Source organism: Lithobates pipiens, unplaced genomic scaffold, assembly GCF_037356315.1.
Source record: "Lithobates pipiens isolate NorthernLeopardFrog02 unplaced genomic scaffold, aLitPip1_a1.2 Scaffold_30, whole genome shotgun sequence".
NCBI lineage: Eukaryota > Metazoa > Chordata > Amphibia > Anura > Ranidae > Lithobates > Lithobates pipiens.
Window position 1 is genome coordinate 56449315 of NW_027507791.1, and position 18473 is coordinate 56467787.

The 18473-nt window shown below is 47.9% G+C and overlaps 1 protein-coding gene across 1 annotated transcript in view; it reads right to left on the minus strand.

The window, feature by feature from the left end:
- Positions 1–17240, minus strand: part of ANP32E (acidic nuclear phosphoprotein 32 family member E) — a 32799-nt gene extending 15559 nt beyond the window's left edge. The window contains exon 1 of the mRNA XM_077464266.1: positions 16958–17240. Coding sequence (XP_077320392.1) covers positions 16958–17011 — 54 coding nt within the window. The 5' untranslated portion in view covers positions 17012–17240. The remainder of the gene's footprint in view (positions 1–16957) is intronic.
- Between the last annotated feature and the right edge of the window lie 1233 nt (positions 17241–18473).

An 18473-nucleotide genomic window follows, 5' to 3' on the forward strand; every position in this document is an offset into this window, starting at 1 on the left:
CGGCTCTGCTGCCTTTTACAACTATAGACGCTGAGGCCACCTTATCACTATAACAGCAGTGATTGAGAAACTCTTATTTTAAGCGGTCAGTGACGCTTTAAATAAACTGGGGGGAGGGGGGTGTTAAATCAATGGTTTATTAGTCATGTTGTTATCTGGTTTATAAAGATGAGCAATTGGTTTAAGGAGCAACAAAGTCAAGTTATGAGGTTAGAATCTGCAACCACAACGTTCACATCTTAAAGCAAACCTTTGCCAAGTGCACATCTTTATGCATTAAGTACCACCTTCTGTGACCACAGGGCAGGCGGTTTGTGTTTCTGAATGCCCACCTGTAGCGATCCCGAGAAACCACCAAGTACACTGCTGTTTTGCCTCTGCTTGGAATGACGAGAGCACTCCCAGCAACAGGTCCGATGTATGATCAGTTTCCATGCATTCCACCATTGGTAGCGGTGAGAGAATCTGGTAAAAATATATTTCCATAGTGGATAGGAGGATATAAAGAACACAGAGCTTGCGCCAGTGTAGGGAAGGGATTAAAATATAAATGTGACCCCCCCCCCCCTCCCTCTTAGCAACCATATGTGCACTTTTCTTCCCATGCTACCCCTTCTGTCACAAGTGCAAACGAACTGCACAGTGGAGGGAAATATGCCATGTTTTTTTCCTATAACAAAATAGGTAAACAGTTCATTGATAATAAATGGCTTCAGCCAAACACTAATCATGAGTGAAAGAAAAGTTGTGCAATTCATTCTCTGAAAAATGGCCAAGAAATCAAATTCTGCCATGGTGTGCAAAAACACACATACATATTAAAAAATGCATATTAGATATTTCACATACATATTTAGTGTGTATGCAGTTGTGCTCATAAGTTTGCATACCCTTCCAGAATTTATGATTTCTTGGCCATTTTTCAGAGATTGACTGATACCCAGAAGGAAGACCACATGAAGATGGAAACCCTGTCAGCAGGGGAGATATATAGAGAGATATAGAGAGATATAGAGAGATATAGAGAGATATAGAGAGATATAGAGAGATATAGAGAGATATAGAGAGATATAGAGAGATATAGAGAGATATAGAGAGATATATATATATATATCTATCTAATTGTGCAGGTGATAAATGGTCAAGAAAAGGAGCTGCCAATCACACAACAGAACATTTGTGAACAACGAAGACAAAAGATTACCACACTAGGGATATAAAAACTGAATAATTATTCCAAAAAGCGTCCAAATACTACTTGTGATTTTTGGGGTGATGGACAACCAAAAACACCCAAAGTGCATCTTCACCGTAAAATATAAGAAATGGACCCTTACCAGATAGCTAGACTCCACGTTATAGGAGCCTAATAAAAGCACGGATTCACACACATTGAAGTTCCATCCATTGGAAAACAAAAAAAAATATGGCATTGAAGTCAGCCTTGTTGGTCCAACAAAGATTAAAATGTCCTATAGCTCAAACTAGCGTGGTATGTTAGGCACAGGCAACTCCACCCTAAAAGTTGTGTCGTACATGACATCGAGGGTTTGGAGTTTATGTGGAGAACCACGTTTTATATCAGCTCCAAGGTGGAAAGAGCACAGCTGATCTGGTGCAGCAATTATTGGCAATTGTAACCGATAGCATAAGGTGAATATACTGATTTTTTATTTTTTTTTTAATAAAAGGGGTGACTCGCATGTATAAAATCCAAACCTTTTGTGGAAAAGGAAACAGCCACTGATTGTACTGCAAAAAACACGTTCTCAGGGCCGTTTTTAAGGCAGGGCAAAAGGGGCAACTGCCCTGGGCCCTGTCATTGTGGGGCCCAAAGCAGCTGCCTCATACTTGCCAACTAACCTGCTTTAAATTCCCTCATCCCTTGAGGTTTTAGTCCTGTGCTTTGTCCCAATATCCCAGTGTGAAGTGCTGCTACTAATGCTGCCCAGCTCTACCCTATTGTTGTGTACAGATGACTCACCTACGGACCCTGTTTTTTTTACATGTAGATTACTGGAATTCATATACGGTACAAATAGCAGTGGCATTCATATGTAAAGTTATCATTCATATGCAAATAGCAGCCGCATTGATATGTATATCACCCCCCCCCCCCCCCGGGTCATATCCACAGTAATCTGTAGCAACCAATCAACAAGCAGAAATCATGTGTTGTGACCTCTAGCAACTAATCAGTGAGCCGTGATGTGTGCTGTAACCTCTGGCAACCAATCGCAATAGCTGCCTGATCTGATTCAGTAAACTGATTTAGAGTCTAGCTGCCATTTATTGTATGTCTCAGAGCAGGTGGAGAGCAAAACTGCATGGGGTGGGCCCAAAAGAAAAGTTTTGCCCAGGGTCCAATCAATATTAAAGACGGCCTTGCACGTTCTGCCTCCTGCCCAGGATTACATGTCCCCCGAGGCATTGCTCCTCACATTCACAAGTTCTCAGGCACTTACTGACATGCATGGACGGTGTACTGAGCTGTATATACACACACAATGTATGGACGGTGTACTGAGCTGTATATACACACACAATGTATGGAAGGTGTACTGAGCTGTATACACACACACAATGTATGGACGGTGTACTGAGCTGTATACACACACACACAATGTATGGACGGTGTACTGAGCTGTATATACACAGACAATGTATGGACGGTGTACTGAGCTGTATATACACAGACAATGTATGGACGGTGTACTGAGCTGCTCTGTATTTCTTAAAATTAAAACAATGCATTTTGTATGTAGGACCACTAATCGGATGACCAATAGATTATGAAAATAGTTTGCATCAGAACAGTGTTTAAAAGCACTGGTTTTACTATCCAACACGATTATTTTGCCTATGGTTGTAAGCTGTGCATGTGTGCATTGAACCACGCCATTGGCCAATTTTTTGATTATATGCCAGAAGTACTTTTGCTACAACAAAGTGTATATTCCTGTATCTTTATTTCCTCCCCGCCCCCCTCCCCGGGGGAAAAAATAAAACGCAGCACCGGTTAGCATGCCAGTTTTCTTTTTACAGTAGCGGCTATAAGGCCAAGTTCACATGGGTGACCTCCCACGGCAGCATGCACAGGCCATTTATCAATTTTTCCTGCACCTTGGACTGTCCAGGTGACCGTGGCTGCTCAGGTCTGTTCCTGGGAGTTTTTGTACGAGTGTCCTCCTGTGTCTATAAGTGGTTACGTTAGGTATTCATATTGCATAGCTTTGGTAAATCTAAAGTTGATTGTACAGTCAGATCGCAACATGGTGAGCCTTAAGGCAACCATAGACAAGTCTCATCTACATTGTCAGTTCCAGAGAACAGAAGCAATCATAACATTGTACGCTAGCAATACACACCCTGTGCAACACACTGAAAGCGCTCTTGTTTTAGCTTCTCTGCCTCAAACAATATATGTTTTGTGTGTCAAATCTGCTCTCAAAAGAAAATAAAACAAAGTGGGGCAATCCCTATGCCATATAATAAGTTGCTATGGGTGGCACAGTGGTGTAGTGGGTAGCACAAAAAGGGTCGCTGGTTTGAATCCCAACCACAACACTACCTGCATTTTCCCCCTGTGTGGGTTTCCCCCGGGTACTCTGGTTTCCTCCCACTCTTCAAAGACATGCTGGTAGGTTAATTGGCTTTTGTCTAAATGGGAGAGATATAGAGATATAGACACACACGAGTTAGGGACCTTAGATTGTAAGCTCCTTGAGTAGAGACTGATGTGAATGTACAATGTAAAGCGCTGTGTAAATTGAAGGCACCATACAAGTACCTTAAATAAAATAAATACTATCCCCAATAGAGCATTTCTGGAGGTAGCTTCCCTTCCCAGATCTCAAAACATCTACAGCAAATGAAGGAGTCGCAGGGCTTTTTGTATCAAGTGACCTACATCCTGAAACATCTGCTGAGTGTAACAAGTCACTGGTACTGGGAGAGGCCGACAGCCGGCACACGGGGGCTGCAAGATGATCGCTTTAACAGCAGCTGTCTAAGCAAACTGGGGCATTATTAAAAAGATTACCGTACCTCAAGCCACACGCAAAACCATCAATGAGTAAAGCAAGGCTGTGGAGATCAGCATAGCTTTTAACTTTATAACAAAAGACAGCTGAACTGCACACAAACCTCTAAAAAAGGAATCTAAAGGTGGAAAAAGCCGTGACTGTTGATAAAAAAAAACAAATACACAGTATCTCACATGAATACACCCCTCATTTTTTATAAAGATTTTCATGTGACAACACTGAAGAAATGACACTTGTCTACAATGTAAAGTAGTGAGTGTACAGCTTGTATAACAGTGTAAATTTGCTGTCCTCAAAACAACAACACAGCCATTAATGTCTAAACGTCTGCCAACAAAAGTAAGTACACCCCTAAGGCTCTGCTCACAACTAGGTGTTTTTGTTCTGCAGTAAGCCCCAGCTCTAAAAACACCCAACAAGACGAATCCCATTTCAATGCCCTCCATTCACATCAGAGCGTTTTGTCATGTGAAGCAAAACACCTGAAGCTCAAAAAAAGTACAGGAGTTTTTTGGCAGATATAGATATAGATACACACACACACAATGATGACCTTTTGACTTGTACTTTCTGCCTGAAAACAAAAACTAGGTGTGAACAGAGCCCAAGTGAAAATGTCCAAATTGGGCCCAATTAGCCATTTTCTCCCCTGGGGTCATGTGACTCGTTAGTGTTACAAGGTCTCGGGTGTGAATGGGGAGCAGGTGTGTTAAATTTGGTGTTATCGCTCTCACTCTCATACTGGTCACTGGAAATTCAACATGGCAGCTCATGGCAAAGAACTGAGGATCTGAAAAAAAAAAAAAAAAAAAAAAAAAGAATTGTTGCTCTACATAAAGATGGCCTAGGCTATAAAGAAAATTGCCAAGACCCTGAAATTAAGCTGCAGCATTGTGACCAAGACCATACAGCGGTTTAACAGGACAGGTTCCACTCAGAACAGGCCTCACCATGGTCAACCAAAGAAGTTGAGTGCACGTGCTCAGCGTCATATCCAGAGGTTGTCGTTGCGAAATAGATGTACGAGTGCTGCCAGCATTGCTGCAGAGGTTGTAGGGGTGGGGTGGGGGATCAGCCTATCAGTGCTCAGACCATAGGCCGCACGCTGCATCAAATTTGTCTGCATGGCTGTCATCCCAGAAGGAAGGCGATGCACAAGAAAGCTTGCAAAGAGTTTGCTGAAGACAAGTGGACTAAGGACATGGATTACTGGAACCATGTCCTGTGGTCTGACGAGACCAAGAAACTTTTTTGGTTCAGATGTCAAGCGTGTGCGGAGGGAACCAGGTGAGGAGTACAAAGACAAGTATTTTGCCTACAGTCAAGCATGGTGGTGGGGGTGTCATGGTCTGGGGCTGCATGAGTGCTGTCAGTACTGGGGAGCTACAGATCATTGAGGGAACCATGAATGCCAACATGTACTGTGACATACTGAAGCAGAGCATGATCCCCTCCCTTCAGAGACTGGGCCGCAGGGCAGTATTCCAACATGACCTCAAACACCACCAAGGTGACCACTGCCTTGCTAAAGAAGCTGAGGGTAAAGGTGATGGAATGGTCAAGCATATCTCCAGACCTAAACCCTATGGAGCATCTGTGGGGCATTCTCAAACAGAAGGTGGAGGAGCGCAAGGTCTCTAACATCCACCAGCTCTGTGATGTCGTCATGGAGGAGAGGAAGAGGACTCCAGTGGTAACCGGTGAAGCTCTGGGGAATTCCATGCCCAAGAGGGTTAAGGCAGTGCTGGGAAATAATGGTGGCCACACAAAATATTGACTCTTTGGGCCCAATTAGGACATTTTCACTTAGGGGTGTACTCGATGCCAGCAGTTTAGACATTAATGGCTGTGTGTTGAGTTATTTTGAGAGGACAGCAAATTTACACTGTTATACAAGCTGTACACTCACTACTTTACATTGTAGACAAGTGTCATTTCTTCAGTGTTGTCACATGAAAAGATAGAATAATTTACCAAAGTGTGAGTGATGTACTCAGTTGAGAAATACTGTACACACGCAGCCAACCGTTTACGCAGTGCTTACAACAAAAAGGGCAGAAATACATACATCTATCTTGGCTGCTGTGAGTTGTGCTTTGGCATTCACAATTGGGGGTTATTGTGATGTGTGCCAAGTCGTGTCTGTACACAGAGGAGTTTACATACAGCAATTGTCAAGCCTGAACACTTCAAAACCGTGAATATACACAGACATACAGCAAAGAATGCAAGAGTGAATTACACGCAATTACCTATACCTAAAGAATATAAATGCATGGCAATGTGTTTAGGTACAAGACATACACCGGCAGGTTTTAGTTGCGCGTAGATTAAACAGTGAAGTAGTTCAGCGACAAAAAAGAAAGAAAGGGGGAAGCGATTGGAGGAACTGTGTGACCACACACACACACGACCCCACCTTCAGGGCGTGTACTATATTAGCAGCCGGTTCAGTTGATGGATAAGAGCTCAATCTCCTTATCTATCAGTGCCAGTTCAACTAGTAACTGCAGCTAGCAGCCTTCCCTCTCCATAAGAGAGTCTTCACACAATTTACACCTCCGCCACACGTGTTTGCACTGTCTGCTCAACTGGACACTAAATCTTCATAACCCGGGCAAGTTGAATAATAGCCTGTTTATTATGGTCTAGCAATAGCCTCCAACTATTCAACAAGTGTGCAAAAGCATGGCCACCCCCTCAGAAAAACAGGAGGTTGCTGGCAGCCAATTAGATACATAGGTTAGTCATGCTGACCTTGTCGATATTCTAACACAAGCCGTAAAAATAAAAACTTCCATGTTCACAAAAACAAAAAAAAAAAAAAAGGAAATCTGCATGTTTGGTCAGCAATTTGTGCGTCGTTCTCGCACATTTGCACGCATTTACGCAAACACACTGATTCGTCCATTGACATTCCAGGAACAAGCTTCCGTCCACACGCAAAAATACCAGGGATGCACCGAATGGGTTTTTTGGTGCCGAAACCGATACCGAAAATGAAAAATACACTAGGCCGAAAACCGAAACAGCACCGATACCGAAAATGACTGTTTTGAAAAAATATTTTTATACAGGAGATTGTCAGAGACTGGCGACACGGTACAGGAGGTGGTCAGAGACTGGCGACCTGATAAAAGATATAAATGCAGACAGCTATGCCCCCTCTGATGCAGAGAGCCGTCTGGTTGACTAGAGTGCCGGGAACATCACAGCTTTAATTTCAATAGCTGTGTGTTCCCCGTCACGCACAGCCCCTCCCCCTTGTCCAGGCACTTTGATAGACAGATCACCCGTCCAATCTGGACAGGTGATCTGTCTATCAAAATTCCCCGGACAAGGGGGAGGGGCTGTATGTGACGGCGCGCGACGGGGAACACACAGCTATTGAAATTAAAGCTGTGATGTTCCCAGCGCTCTATTCAACCAGACGGCTCTCTTCACTGCAGAGGGGCATCGCTGGCTGCATCAGTCCTGCGCTATTCACCCCCCCATCATGGGAGGCACCAGGGGCGGGGGCGGAGTTCTGCCTAGGCCCCGCCCCATTTTTGGCTCAATTATCGGCCGTTTTTTCCTTTCGGCAAATTGCCGAAAAGGGCATTTTCGGTCGATATGTTTCGGCGGCTGAAATTTCGGTGCATCCCTAAAAAATACATAAACAAAAAAAAGTCGGAAGTAGTAGATGCTCAAAACAGGAGTATTGCGTGCAAGAGGCCTAAATATGTTACAGGGATGTGGTTTGAACGGAGGCAACGCGGAAGCCCGTTACTCTGAATGGGGCATTTCCCCCCGGTGTGCGCTTCTATCTTCAGATAATTGCAACATTAGTCATCGGCGTATTACAAAAGTATCCAAAAGACTAAATAAAAGGTCTAAAAACGTATCTATAAAGATATTCTAACAGATGATTCAAGGACAGCCAAATATCTAGTTGGATTGCAGCTAAGATCTAAAAACAAGATATACCTTTGCTATACATGAAAAGTTTAAAAGCGGAGTTCCGCCAAATTTTTTTTATTTTTTAAAGTCAGCAGCTACAAATTCTGCAGCTGGTGACTTTTAAAATAAGGACACTTACCTGTCCAGGGTGCCCGCAATGTTGGCACCCGAAGCCAATCCGTTCCTCGGCTCTTGGGTGGAGGACGCCACCATCTTCGGTAAGGGAATCAGGAAGTGAAGCCTTGCGGTTTCACAGCCTGGTTCCTTACTGCTCATGTTGCGCTGCACGATTCTTCCACTGATCCCTGCTGTCTTCTGGGACTTGTGTCTCTCCCAGAAGACAGCGGGGGGGCGAAGGAGGCACTGGACGTAGCCTCAGTATCTGTGGATATCTATGCCCAGAAGTGGGAGCAGATACCTGGATACCCTGAAAGGTGGCGAATGTGACACCGGAGGTGAAGGGGGGTGGGGGGTGGATTCCAAAAAGCGGAAGTTCAATTTTTGGTGAAATTCTCTTTTGTTGCATATTACAGGGATGGAGGTGTGTTACTGGTGACACCAAACGTTACCTCGTTTCCATTTTTTGGGTGGAACTCTGCTTTAAACAACTGACCATTGTGGGCAAGGATTCTGGGCAAGTCTAAAAAATGACCCAAAGAGGTTCAGGAGCTGCAACAGGAATGTTGCACAAGGATATCATCACAGGCAAAGCTTTAATCAGCTGATGAGCGTTAGCACAAGGACCAGCCCACCCAGGCAGGTTTCACACCCATAGGGTAAAATAAGTCAGGAGTGGACAGGACCATGTCCTGAAGAGAGTCGGCTCAAAAGTTTTGCCTAAAGACGTCACCAGCATGACGTTTTTCCATTGCATCATACTGAGTTGTGTGTGGAGAGGTGATGGACTCCAACATACCAAGGGAGTGCATGGAGTGTTGGGGGGGGGGGGGGGGGAGTGAAGGAGAATCTACAACAGGAACAAGACAAACTGCCAGCGGCTCCAACTTGATTTGTCTGTGTTGCTGTCAGAGTTCCCTACACTTCCTGTCTGGTAAAAAACCATAGCAAGCAAGACTAGAAGGACTAAACCAACCTCGCCAACAGAGACCCAGACAGAAGAAAAAAAAAAATTGTACAGGGTTTTTACCCTATCCCACATTAAAGAGACTAACAAAAAAAAAAAAAACACACACACACACACACGAACACCAGCACAGTGCTTGTGCTGTGTAATTCAGCCCTTTGTATCACCTGAAATACCTGGCTGATCCTGTGCTCCCCTCTAAATGGGCTGCAGTTTATCATGGCTGCTGAGCCCTGGCACTGGTCAGTTTACACGTCCTCCATGATCCACAGCTCTTCTCTGTCCTCTCCCTGCCTGTATGCTCCGATTGCTGCTCTCATTTCTACAATCCCCTCTATTCCATTAACTGATGTGCCCAAGTGTATGTGGCTTTGTTAAAAAGCCATTCTATACGGTATTTCCGAGTGCCACTTAAGTGACCGGCTGTCTCTGCTCCTCCTCGCTGACGTCAGTGGGGGTTTCTTGCCCCTCCTGCTGTAGCAGTCAGGCTGGGAGAGGAGAGGCGTCCAGTCATGTGTGAGCGCCCAGAGGCACTATAAAATGAGGTATAGAACAGCTTATTTTAACAAAACATACACTGTGCACATCAGTTAATGTAATAGAGGAGATTGTAGAAATAACACTCCCTGGCTCAACAGCCAAATTGAAAGTGGAACTTTACTCAAAAAATGAGAGCAGTGTTTGTCTTTTTTTACATTATTCAGCTGCATTAAATATAAAGAACAACTTTTGGAAAAAAAAATAATAAATTTTAACTAACCTTTTCAGGTCAGTTGCTAGGGGGTCCTTCATAACTGACCTCTTCCTCTCCAAGGCACCCGACGTTATTTCCCCTCGGTGCCCGTGCTTGCTAGTGCCCCTGGGAGATATCTTTCATTTCCCAGGACTCACTGGGCAGCGCCGAGGGCTGTGATCGGTGCTACGGCCGGCGTTGAATGGCGCATGCGCGAGAGCTGCATGCTGGTTACCCAGCAGGCACCTCTATAAAAAAAGATATTCCAGGAAGCGATATCAATGTGGGCTTCACATGGGCCACAAACCAAAGAATACTATGTTACAGTAAGGAATTTCAAATATGTATCTAGATCAGTGTTTCTCAACTCCAGGCCTCAAGGCACCCCGACAGGTCATGTTTTCAGGCTTCCCATTATTTTGCACGGGTGATTTGATCAGTTTCATTGCCTTAGTAATTACCACAGCTGTTTCATCTGAAGGAAATCTTGTTTAAGTCCTGATAGATCACTTCAGGTTGGCCCCTTTTGCAAGCATAGCAATGTAAAACATTAGAAATAAGTGCCTATACCTCGGCACTAGCTGTGGTAAAACTACAAATCCCATCATGCCTCTAGGAGTCACACCTGTGATTGTCAGGGTCCTTTTTAATGTCTCACCACAGCTGGAGGGCCGACGTTGCCTACCCCTGGCCTATACTGTCTCACTCTGCTCAGTTCTCCATTATTGGCACTGTGCCTAAAATGTAGAGGCTGATCTGCAGATACTAGCCTAAACTAATTTATTCAGGGAAGCCTATCCCACACCCATCTAACTGTGCCCGAGCCACCCCCCCATCAAATCATTCTCTGCAGCTATTAGCTTTTGTACCACCCCCTCCCTTTAGAATGTAAGCTCTATGAGCAGGGCCCTCCTGTACTTTCTGTATTGTAATTGTGTTGCCCCCCCTATACATTGTAAAGTGCTGCGTAAACTGTTGGCGCTATATAAATAGTGAATAATAATTTAGTGCTGCTCTGAACTTCAGCAAAATGGCAGCCTCCATCAAAGGAGAAGCAGGAGCAATTATGGAGGCAATTTACAGGACACTAATTTTGGTAGCATAATGTGGAATGCATGTTCCTTGCTAAAGAATATTTTCTATCAAGTTCTTATGGGTAAATTTCCACTTGAAGGCCCAACTGAGTGGTAAAAAAATGACCTACATTAGAGCTGCACAATTAATAGTCAAGAATCGGGAAATTGGGAGGCACAGTGGTGTAGTGGTTAGCACTCTCACCTAGAAGAAGGGTCGCTGGTTCAATTCCCAAACAGGACACTACCTGCCTGGAGTTTGCATCTTCTCCCTGTGCCTGCGTGGGTTTTCTCCGGCTACTCTGGTTTCCTCCCACAATCCAAAGACATGCAGGTAGGTTAATTGGCTTTTGTCTGAAATTGGCCCTAGTATATGAATGGGGACCTTGGATTGTGGGCTCCTTGAGGGTAGGGACCCATGTGAGTGTGCAATGTACAGGGATAAGGACAATTGTAGACACTCACTCAGGTTGAGCTAGATGGACTGGTGTCTTTATTCAACCTTACTAACTATGAAACGCGATCTTGACTAAAGTGTTTCACAATTGCTTTCTATGCAAAGTATTCTCTCTGCTCTTCTGAAGCCACAGCCCTCAAAAGAAAGGGAGAAAAAATTAGCAAGTCTGCCAAGAATCAAAACATTCTTTATCAATTGAAGTATAAGCATTGTAACAATTTGTCAATGGAATAGATAAAGTGAAAAAAGTTTAACTGCTTAAAGTGGTGAGCCAGCAAAAAAAAAAAAAGAAATAAAAAAAAAAAAAGAAAATACATTTTAAAAAGTCAACAGCTATAAACACTGTAGCTGCTGACTTAATAAGCACTTACCTTGCTAGGGTGCCCGCGATGTCAGCCGACCTGTCCCTTGGCCGACAGGTCCTGGCAGCGCCATTCAAAGTAAGGGAAACGGGCAGTGGAGCCTTCCTACTGTGCATGTCGCGTGGCGCTTTGTGAATGGAGCGCGCTGTGTTGTGGCGCGCAAACGCGCACAGTTCCCACAACATACCGCGCCCCATTCACCAGAAGACAAGACGAGGAGGAGAAGACTGAAGATCACCACGGACTAGGAAGAGGTAGATTAGAACAATCTGCCTAGCAACAGCCATTTCTGGTAAGTGAAAATTATTTTTTTTGGAGCCTTTTTATGAATTTTATTTTTAGGGTGGGCCTCCCCTTTAAACACTAAATCTTTTTCAGACATTCGTTGGTTTCAAGTTAGATCTTTTTTTTTTTTTTTAAACAGCGTCAGGTCCAAAAGAGGAAAAAAATCAGAAATCATCAACGAGCTTGGACTATGTAAGGTGTGACTAGTAGAGGGCAGATTTTATGGGTACTGCAGGAATGTGCTATACAATCAGCCCTGCAATGGCAACATCACATTATCACGGCCAAATGTGTAATCTGCCGTTATCGCAAAACGAAACCAACTATAATCAGCATATCCTGGAAAGACGAGCTGCCCGTACACACCGCTCTAGAGAGCTTTAGTAAGGAATCGGATTCCTCCATCTACACAGCGCAGGTGGACAAAACTCCTGCTGCAGCTATCAAAATATCCGAACAGCGCATTAATCTGATTGGATGCCGTGTTGTTCAGCCAACAACTAATCCCGCCTCCTTAGACATGTCAATGGAAGAAGGTCAGGCAGGAGGGTGCCGATAGGGCCACCCATAGAGCGGCTGATTAGGAAGCGGATGGAAACGAGTTGTGTGTGTCTAGCGCCACCTCCTCTGATTTGCTACACTATCACACTTCAGCAAAGGATGACTCACAGAGCACTGTATGAGAGGCTGGCTATGTAAACAGATGAGGGTGAAGAACCCATTAGAAGCGCCTATTCCCAGCCAACGGCCAGAAGGGCAGTTCTATAAGCAATATAGAGAGCCTTTGGACCAAAACATACTAAAATTATATATATATATATATATATATATATATATATATATATATATATATATATATATATATATATATATATATATATATATATATATATATATATATATATATATATATATATATATATATATACACACACACACACATATACACACACTTGACGTTTGTTTTTTGAAGTATTTTTCAGTTTGCCGCCACTGATCTCTCACTTCCTGTTTTGCCAGGATAGGAAGTGAAAAAAAAAATCTCCCCAACTGTACAAAAGAAAAGAAAGTGTCAGGTGTTTTAACCATTTCCCACTACATCCTAAACAAAAAAAAAAAAAAAAGGTTACTTTAGTTTTGTTTGCTTTAACCACTTGCCGTCCGCCCTATAAGCAATTGACGGCGGCAAAGTGGTTTCATAATCCTGACCGGACGTCATATGACGTGATCAGGATTATGAGCCGCTGCGAGCCCCCGGGGGCACGCACATCGCGGCAGTCGTTGTTGCGGGGTGTCAGTCTGACACCCGGCAACTACGATCTCGGTAAAGAGTCTCCGACGGAGACTCTTTACCACGTGATCAGCCGTGTCCAATCACGGCTGATCACAGTGTAAATAGGAAGAGGCGGTGATCGGCTTTTCCTCACTCACGTCTGTCAGACGCGAGTAGAGGAGAGCCGATCGGCTGCTCCTCTGACAGGGGGGGTCTGTGCTGATCGATTATCAGCACAGCCCTCCCCCCCGAGGATGCCCACACTGGACCACCAGGGACGCCACCAGACCACCAGGGAAAAGATAATCCTCCCTAGACCACCAGGGATGCCAGTCAGCACAATGGATGCCAATGAGTGCCCACAATGGGCATCACTGATTGGCATGCATTATTGTTTGGCACTGATTGGCATCCATTAGTACAGTATAACACCAGTGCCGCCCATCCGTGCCGCCTTATCAGTGCCCATCAGTGAAGGAGAAAACGTACTTATTTACAAAGTTTTGAAACTGAAACAAACATTTTTTTCTTCAATATTTTCGGTATTTTTTTTTATTTGCAGCGCAAAAAATAAAAACCGCAGAGGTGATCAAATACCACCAAAAGAAAGCTCTATTTGTGGGAAAAAATGATAAAAATTTCATTTGGGTACAGTGTAGCATGACCGCGCAATTGTCATTCAAAGTGCGACAGCGCTGAAAGCTCAAAATTGGTCTGGGCAGGAAGGAGTATAAGTGCCCTGTATTGAAGTGGTTAATATATATGGGTGACATGAGCGCGCCCCATGTTGGGGTGATATGAGCACCCCCCCCCCCATGTTGGGGTGATATGAGCGGCCCCCCCCCCCCCCCCATGTTGGGGTGATATGAGCGCCCCCCCCCCCCCATGTTGGGGTGATATGAGCGCCCCCCCCCCCATGTTGGGGTGATATGAGCGCCCCCCCCCCCCCATGTTGGGGTGATATGAGCGCCCCCCCCCCCATGTTGGGGTGATATGAGCGCCCCCCCCCCCATGTTGGGGTGATATGAGCGCCCCCCCCCCCATGTTGGGGTGATATGAGCCCCCCCCCCCCATGTTGGGGTGATATGAGCCCCCCCCCCCCATGTTGGGGTGATATGAGCCGCCCCCCCCCATGTTGGGGTGATATGAGCCGCCCCCCCCCATGTTGGGGTGATATGAGCCCCCCCCCCATGTTGGGGTGATATGAGCCCCCCCCCCATGTTGGGGTGATATGAGCCCCCCCCCCCCATGTTGGGGTGATATGAGCCCCCCCCCCCCATGTTGGGGTGATATGAGCCCCCCCCCCCCCATGTTGGGGTGATATGAGCCCCCCCCCCCCATGTTGGGGTGATATGAGCCCCCCCCCCCATGTTGGGGTGATATGAGCCCCCCCCCCCCCATATGTTGGGGTGATATGAGCCCCCCCCCCCCATATGTTGGGGTGATATGAGCCCCCCCCCCATATGTTGGGGTGATATGAGCCCCCCCCCCATATGTTGGGGTGATATGAGCCCCCCCCCATATGTTGGGGTGATATGAGCCCCCCCCATATGTTGGGGTGATATGAGCCCCCCCCCCCCATATGTTGGGGTGATATGAGCCCCCCCCCCCCCATATGTTGGGGTGATATGAGCCCCCCCCCCATATGTTGGGGTGATATGAGCCCCCCCCCCCCATATGTTGGGGTGATATGAGCCCCCCCCCCATATGTTGGGGTGATATGAGCCCCCCCCCCCATATGTTGGGGTGATATGAGCCCCCCCCCCATATGTTGGGGTGATATGAGCCCCCCCCCCCATATGTTGGGGTGATATGAGCCCCCCCCCCATATGTTGGGGTGATATGAGCCCCCCCCCCATATGTTGGGGTGATATGAGCCCCCCCCCCCATATGTTGGGGTGATATGAGCCCCCCCCCCCATATGTTGGGGTGATATGAGCCCCCCCCCCCCCATATGTTGGGGTGATATGAGCCCCCCCCCATGTTGGGGTGATATGAGCCCCCCCCCCCATGTTGGGGTGATATGAGCCCCCCCCCCATGTTGGGGTGATATGAGCCCCCCCCCCATGTTGGGGTGATATGAGCCCCCCCCCCCCATGTTGGGGTGATATGAGCCCCCCCCATGTTGGGGTTGGGGTGATATGAGCCCCCCCCCCATGTTGGGGTGATATGAGCCCCCCCCCCATGTTGGGGTGATATGAGCCCCCCCCCCCCATGTTGGGGTGATATGAGCCCCCCCCCATGTTGGGGTGATATGAGCCCCCCCCCCATGTTGGGGTGATATGAGCCCCCCCCCCCCATGTTGGGGTGATATGAGCCCCCCCCCCCCCATGTTGGGGTGATATGAGCCCCCCCCCCCCCATGTTGGGTGATATGAGCCCCCCCCCATGTTGGGGTTGGGGTGATATGAGCCCCCCCCCCATGTTGGGGTGATATGAGCCCCCCCCCCCATGTTGGGGTGATATGAGCCCCCCCCCCCCATGTTGGGGTGATATGAGCCCCCCCCCATGTTGGGGTGATATGAGCCCCCCCCCCATGTTGGGGTGATATGAGCCCCCCCCCCCATGTTGGGGTGATATGAGCCCCCCCCCCCATGTTGGGGTGATATGAGCCCCCCCCCCATGTTGGGGTGATATGAGCCCCCCCCCCCATGTTGGGGTGATATGAGCCCCCCCCCCCATGTTGGGGTGATATGAGCCCCCCCCCATGTTGGGGTGATATGAGCCCCCCCCCATGTTGGGGTGATATGAGCCCCCCCCCCCATGTTGGGGTGATATGAGCCCCCCCCCCCATGTTGGGGTGATATGAGCCCCCCCCCCCATGTTGGGGTGATATGAGCCCCCCCCCCATGTTGGGGTGATATGAGCCCCCCCCCCATGTTGGGGTGATATGAGCCCCCCCCCCCATGTTGGGGTGATATGAGCCCCCCCCCATGTTGGGGTGATATGAGCCCCCCCCCATGTTGGGGTGATATGAGCCCCCCCATGTTGGGGTGATATGAGCCCCCCCATGTTGGGGTGATATGAGCCCCCCCCCCATGTTGGGGTGATATGAGCCCCCCCCCCCATGTTGGGGTGATATGAGCCCCCCCCCATGTTGGGGTGATATGAGCCCCCCCCCCATGTTGGGGTGATATGAGCCCCCCCCCCATGTTGGGGTGATATGAGCCCCCCCCCCCATGTTGGGGTGATATGAGCCCCCCCCCCCCATGTTGGGGTGATATGAGCCCCCCCCCCATGTTGGGGTGATATGAGCCCCCCCCCCCCATGTTGGGGTGATATGAGCCCCCCCCCCCCCATGTTGGGGTGATATGAGCCCCCCCCCATGTTGGGGTGATATGAGCCCCCCCCCATGTTGGGGTGATATGAGCCCCCCCCCATGTTGGGGTGATATGAGCCCCCCCCCCCATGTTGGGGTGATATGAGCCCCCCCCCCATGTTGGGGTGATATGAGCCCCCCCCCATGTTGGGGTGATATGAGCCCCCCCCCATGTTGGGGTGATATGAGCCCCCTCCATGTTGGGGTGATAAGGCCCCCGGTTCCCGCTCCTCCTCATCACACACGGAAAGTTTCCTCCTCGTGCTCGGAGATGAACTCTCTTCCCCGGCGGATCCACCCGGGGCCCCTCAGTGTTGTGTCCCCCCCGGTGGTGGAGGTGGTTGGGGGGCAGTAATGTGTGTGGTTGGGGGGCGGTAATTGTCTCACCTCAGCCGGGGATCTGTTCCTCAGCTCCAGGGCGATGCGCTTCTTCATCTCCATCTTCCCGGGCCAACCTTCCGAGGGGTCACACCGGACAGCTGCACACCCGACGGGCGCAAAGCGGACCTCACCGGACCAAAGACGGCGGAAGTCCTATAGGAGCGATAAAGACGATCCGTACCGAACAAATCCCCGCCGACTATCCGCCCTCAGCACACAGCTCCCTTCTCCCTCAATGGCCGCTCACCGACTGAGACTCCATTACACTGCACACACATCCCCTCAGAAACGGCGACGCCCCTTCTCTCGCTGCATTGGCGCCCGATTGCCCCGCCCGCGCAGCCATTGGCCCGGGGGAGCGTCAGTCGAACCCTCGGCGGGAGGTTCTAGGTTCCGTGGCGGTCATTGGCTGTAGGAGCGAGCGCAGTTAATTGCCATTGGCCGCGGGAGCTGTCCGTCAGGCATGAGGGGAGGGGAGGGAGCGTCCGTCGTCGTCGTCTCAGTCGGGCGTCACGGCTTTGTTTTTTTGTTTTTTTTCTTTCCGCGCTTTCGCGCCCTATTTTAGGTCAGGGAACCATAGAAAGAGGCGGGAAGGGGGGCAAGAAGGCTTTTGTTGTGGCTGAGGTGAAATTCAAGATCATGGTGATCAAAGAAAATGGTGGAAGTAAAAATAAAATCATATAATATGCAATAAAAGCCAAATGTGTTACAATAAGCTGCAGTTCTCATCTGTGCACCACACAAATGTGTGTTTTTTCACACTTTTTTGCGTGTTTTTGCACACAAGGCAGTCCATTCGCTTCCCTATGCACAATAAACACACCAAAGGAAACTCCCAAACTGCGTCTTTGGCCACACAAGAAAACATACATTTGCCAGGGGTGCTTTGGTTACCATGAACAATTAATTGCGCCACATGCACTATGCACGTTGTCCTCGGAAACGTCCACAGAAATGTACACTTCCCGGAACACATAGATATGGATGGAATCAGGAAACACAACTACCTACACAACACAAGGCTGATGTAGACAGTCTAGGCCCATCCTCCGGCAGGATTGGTAGAACGCGCCCTGAGAAGATCCAAAATACGCACTTTTAAATGCACCCCTATCCAGCAGCGTCACCCTTTATCGAGAAAGCTGCCCATAATGGCTGCAGCAATGGTGCCGTGCAAAAGAAAGAAGGTCACCAACCTTTTGTTGTAGAACAGAGTTTGTCAACCTTTTTTCAGTCACGTCGCACATTGAAAGTATAGTCCTGGATGAAATTCATTTAACATTAGCGCTCCTCCATCACATCAGAGGTCCCCCTTCACATCAGTGGTCCCCCCATCGCATCAGAGGTTCTCCATCACATCAGAGGTCCCCATCTATCATATCAGAGTCCCCCCCCATCACATCAGAGCTCCTCCATCACATCAGAGGTCCCCCATCACATCAGAGGTCCTCCTTCACATCAGAGCTCTTCTATCACATCAGAGCTCCTCCATCACATCAGAGGTCCTCCATCACATCAGAGG